The 4,773-nt window shown below is 32.7% G+C and overlaps 1 protein-coding gene across 1 annotated transcript; it reads left to right on the top strand.

Annotated features, from left to right (window-relative positions):
• The first annotated feature begins 446 nt into the window (after nucleotides 1-446).
• Nucleotides 447-1,482, top strand: LOC131074088 (peroxidase 5-like). The gene is made up of 5 exons (XM_058010630.2): nucleotides 447-590; nucleotides 691-799; nucleotides 895-981; nucleotides 1,073-1,256; nucleotides 1,347-1,482. Exons 1-5 carry the CDS (start codon nucleotides 447-449, stop codon nucleotides 1,480-1,482), a joined length of 660 nt encoding a protein of 219 aa, XP_057866613.2.
• Nucleotides 1,483-4,773: the final 3,291 nt, after the last annotated feature.

Raw genomic sequence — 4,773 nt, 5'->3', positions numbered from 1 at the left:
CACAGTAAACTCATAATTGATCAAGCATTTCATTGTCATGTTATCTTCGATTGTCATGTCAGGTTATTCATGCTAGGATAAATCCAGACGTGAGCAAATAGAAATAGAATGAGTCAAGACCGTAGATAAGTCCGAGGTGCCCAGTCTATCCTACAATGCATTAAATGCTATCATTGTATTTTGGAAATGTTCAGAATGGTAGGACCGACATAATAAGGTTTCTTCACATTATCTAGTCTGTGTTGACTAGATCAAACGAATCCGCACATGATGGTGTTAAATACCACATCCTTCTCTCCTCCTGTACACCATAACTAAAAGCGTTTTTGTTAACTTTCCCCTCTCATCTAACAGAACTCCGACTATTGTTTAACTACTCTGAGGTGAAATGGAAGCGAGTTCGCTGGTTTTTCCTCTGTTCGTATTGCTTTTATCTACTATAGCTAATGGAGATGAAGGTGGGTTATTATCGCCAAACATGCCCTGAGGCCGAGGAGATTATCAGTGAAACTGTTGCCAAAGCTGTTAAAGCCAATCCTGGTGTAGCAGCTGCTCTCATAAGGATGCATTTCCATGATTGCTTTGTAAGAGTAAGTATTCTGCAATATTCTCATCTTGAATTTCATCCCCTATTTCATGATAAGTATGTTAGAATATATATTTACGGCATTGATGGATGATTAATTGCAGGGTTGCGATGGATCAATTCTCCTTGATTCCTCAGACGACACAGCAGAGAAGGACCCACCCGTCAACAACCCAAGCCTGAGGGGCTACGACATTATTGATGAAGCCAAATGTGCCGGCGTCGTTTCTTAATAATCATAATAATGAAGTTATGTTTATGTAGAAGTAATAGTAGCTTAACATATATGACAACGAATGCAAATTCAGGCTGGTGGACTATTTTGGGCTGTTCAAGGTGGACGAAGAGACTGAAGGGTATCTCTCGCATCAGAGGTCACATGGTCACTCTCTCAGGTAGGCCTACATATTTCCTAATAACGCTTGATGAATTGATTAAATCTGCTGTAGATTATATCTTATATAAATAATCTGACTGCTCTTGCAGGGGCCCATTCAATTGGGGTTTCTCACTGTAGTTCGTTCACCGGAGATCATCTGTATAACTTCAGCGGCCGAGGCGGTCAAGATCCTTCCATGGACTCTAAATATGCTCTTCAGCTCAAGGCCAAATGCCCCTCTTCAGCTTCAAACGACACCGTTGTTCCACTGGATCGTCTCACTCCCACTAAGTAGGACGCGAAATACTATGTAGACTTGCAATACAAGCGTGGACTGTTGAAATCTGATCAAACGTTGATGTCAAATGATGCCACGTTTAGACAGGTAAACATTAACGCCAAGTACCCCAAGATTTGGAGGGAAAATTTTGGAAGGGCAATGATAAAGATGGGTGCAATTGACGTGTTGACGGGATCGCAGGGAGAGATAAGGAAACAGTGCCATGTCCCCAACTAGCCAATTCCTCCACCGCCCTTAAAAAGAGAGTGTCATTGCTCTATTGTTTTATACCATTCTTTAATTGTAATTCTTTTATACAATAGGAAAAATGACAGTTTTTTGGTAAGATGTTTCCTTGCATATTTTTTCTGTCTGAATGATTCCAGAAACGTAACTGATAATTTTGCCCATACAGTTCAATAATTTTTTTATGTGTTGAGATATTAGCACTGTTGCTAGATTAACATGCTAAACTACATACTTTGACGTTGAGTTCCGTTCTCCACAGCCACGCCGCATATAACCTCTAAAAACATATTATAGGCTCGACCATTCATGTGATGAAAACATGTTTGAGGACTAGCCTTTCGAAATCCTAACAAGGTATTAATATGATAAATATAATTGTACAAAATAACGTAGTAGAAATCTAAATTAAAAATCATGGAGTTTGGTTTGAAGCAAGACTATAAATCAGAACAGCATCGCTAGAAACAACTACTTTACTAGAGGAAACAACATAATTAACAATTGGGGACACAACAGAGTGAACATCAGTCTTATCAGCAAGCTGATCATAAGGGGCATAGCTAGACTCAGAGGGAATCTTATCAGCTGAGGATCTGTTCTAAATCACTGGAATTATCAGAGAAAATTGTAAGATGTTGATGCAGAGAATTAGTCCACCAAGAGGATTTGAGGCTAAATGTCCCATAGCAAAACACACTTGCATGAAACGCAATCTTCTCATATAAGAACCACAAGAATAGTTTGAGGCTATATGTCCAAGGAATCTCCTCATAGTCCATCAGCTGAGTCCAAGGGCAATATTGCACTTACAAAATAATATCACTTATAAAATAATATCATTTGGTAGAGTCTTCGACATATAAATCTCTATCAGAATATTGAGATTTAAGAGCTTGAATATATAAAATGCATCATATTATTATAATTTAGTTTTGCTAGTGTATTTCTAACACAATGATAGTATAAGTGTATCTTTTAGTGGATGCCCATAATTTTTTTTTAAAATCTAATGAATCCTATCCAAAAGAATGTCCAATATCAAAGATTTGAGATGACTGATATTTAAGAGTTTGAATATATAAGATGCACCATACTATTATAATTTAGTTTTTTCAGTGTAGTTATAACCTAATGATAGTTAAATGTATCTTCGAATGGATGCCCATAAATATATTTAAAAATCTAATGAATTCTATCCAAGTGCATTAATTTTCTGGATAATCTTTCATATTTTTTGAAAACTATATTTTTTTCTAGCTATTTTTTGCACATTACTAGACACTAGTATAAAATGCTCGAAAATCTGAATGCGTACTATTTAAGGTAATTAATTTATATGGTAAATATTTTCTTTGTTAGCATAACCCCAATATGTTCTTTCATTTCTTATAATTTAATAATGTAGGGGATTAGGGCTAGTAGCTACTAGCATGGGTGACAAGTGAATCCTATTGTGGGAATTGAGAGGGTTATAACAAACTAAAATTTAATAACTCCCAATTCTTTAAAAATGTAACTCTAAAATATGGATAAATCAACCTTTGATCAATCTTTTATCAGGTGGCAAAAAAATCCTACAAGGCGCAAAAAATTTGACTAACATTAGCCTACAAACCTATGTAATCAAATCACGACACTCCATTACTTAAATTCACAACTAAAATTAAACTCTAGGAAAAGTAAATATGTATTTTAATATCAACTTATAGAAATATGGAATCAAATAATAAGTATCCATTTATATCTAATTATGTAACTAGAATTAAAATCTATATAGAATTAATAGTTTGCATGTCACGTACTACTAAATTTATCCAGTCAAACCATGAAAACCAGATTATAGTAAAATTCAATTATGTGAAATGAATTCCCTACTCCTTCGCACATTTAAAGTTTAGAAATATCTTACCATCTATAAAGGCCTCACAAATTCATGACCTATAGGCTTGTGTGGGTTAATAGAAAGTCTAAGTTGCATTGTTAGTAGATTCTAGATAGCATTCATTACAAGACATTTAGATGCTCCTACTTACTATTTTTGTAATAAAATAGTAAAACACTTAAGATTATATTATCTTGAGGAGAATTTACCAAATAGAAGAGCCAGTATTCTATGAAGTAAATACATATTATCAATTGTAAAAAAGATCTTAATTTTTTATCAACATAAATACTCAGAAATTATTAGTACTTGAAGTCTAAGTTATGTATATTCCTTATACTCATTAGATTTGAGGTATTTAAAGGTGGTAATAATAATTGAGAGAGAGGGTCTTACTCATTATTTTATGTTCTTATTAATTTAATTAGGAGAAAAAGTATTACAAAGACCCCATTCAAAATAAAATTATGAAATTCTAAATGAACCATGTTCTATAATATATAGAACCCAGGTAGTCTCATGTACAACAAAAAAAAGACAAAAAACAAATCTAAAAAACCTAAAGAAAAGAGGCAAACTAATTATCACCCTACATAGTATTGATGTATTTCAGAATTTTAATATTCTCTAAAATGTCTATTATTAGTTTCACCTTACACAAAATGGAATTAAATTTTCTATTTTTATTTGAATTTATAGTTTACACAATTTTCTTTATTCATGAGGTGTGAAAAGATAGATCTATTTATTGATCTTTTTAAGTTCTAAGTTGAAAACAATCATATTATTAGCGAACAATCTAATAACCAATTTTTTAAAATATTTAATGGAAGAGAGATAAGTAATAGTGATGTCCTATTTTAGAGTAATATCGGTTATGTTGGAGTCTAGAATATCAATTCTAACTTTTAAAGACCTTTGTGAATATTGGTGCTCAAAGGCCATTTTGCATAGTGGATGGTTGGAAATGCCTCTCAATTTTGATACCTTCTCACAAAGAATCATTAAAAGGCTTAGAGTGATAATTTTCTACAATTAAAATTTGACATAAAGTATAGTTTCTTTCCTTCTTCAAGTTACTCCTAAGATCAACATTAGAGTTGGCAATACAAACCACATGGACCAAAGAAGTAACACATACTATGGAATGGATATTTGGAATGAAGTTTTGGGTGACCAAGTTAGTGTTGTCAATAGTTTCAAACTAGGAAGTTTCTTTGTTGATAGCATTAATAATATTAAAAAAATAGAATTGGGATTTGTAGGTTCAACCTAATAAACAACATGTAGGTTATCTTGAAGAGGATTTTCTTTTTTTTGGATGAATATATGTGTTAGTTTTTATTATTTTTAAAATATATTACATATATTCATTTTTTTTTTTAAAAGTAGAGGTA

The sequence above is a fragment of the Cryptomeria japonica genome, chromosome 4 (assembly GCF_030272615.1).
Source record: "Cryptomeria japonica chromosome 4, Sugi_1.0, whole genome shotgun sequence".
Taxonomy (NCBI): Eukaryota; Viridiplantae; Streptophyta; class Pinopsida; order Cupressales; family Cupressaceae; genus Cryptomeria; species Cryptomeria japonica.
The sequence above is the reverse complement of the archived record's forward strand: the minus strand, read 5'-3'. Positions and strand labels throughout refer to the sequence as shown.

What these genes read in the sequence shown, in the direction of transcription:
- LOC131074088 (XM_058010630.2), top strand. Translation starts at nt 447, where the DNA reads ATGGAGATGAAGGTGGGTTATTATCGCCAAACATGCCCTGAGGCCGAG. An exon ending in TCCATGATTGCTTTGTAAGA is followed by an intron (nt 591 to 690) that starts GTAAGTATTCTG and finishes GATTAATTGCAG; the next exon opens with GGTTGCGATGGATCAATTCT. An exon ending in GATCGTCTCACTCCCACTAA is followed by an intron (nt 1,257 to 1,346) that starts GTAGGACGCGAA and finishes TGCCACGTTTAG; the next exon opens with ACAGGTAAACATTAACGCCA.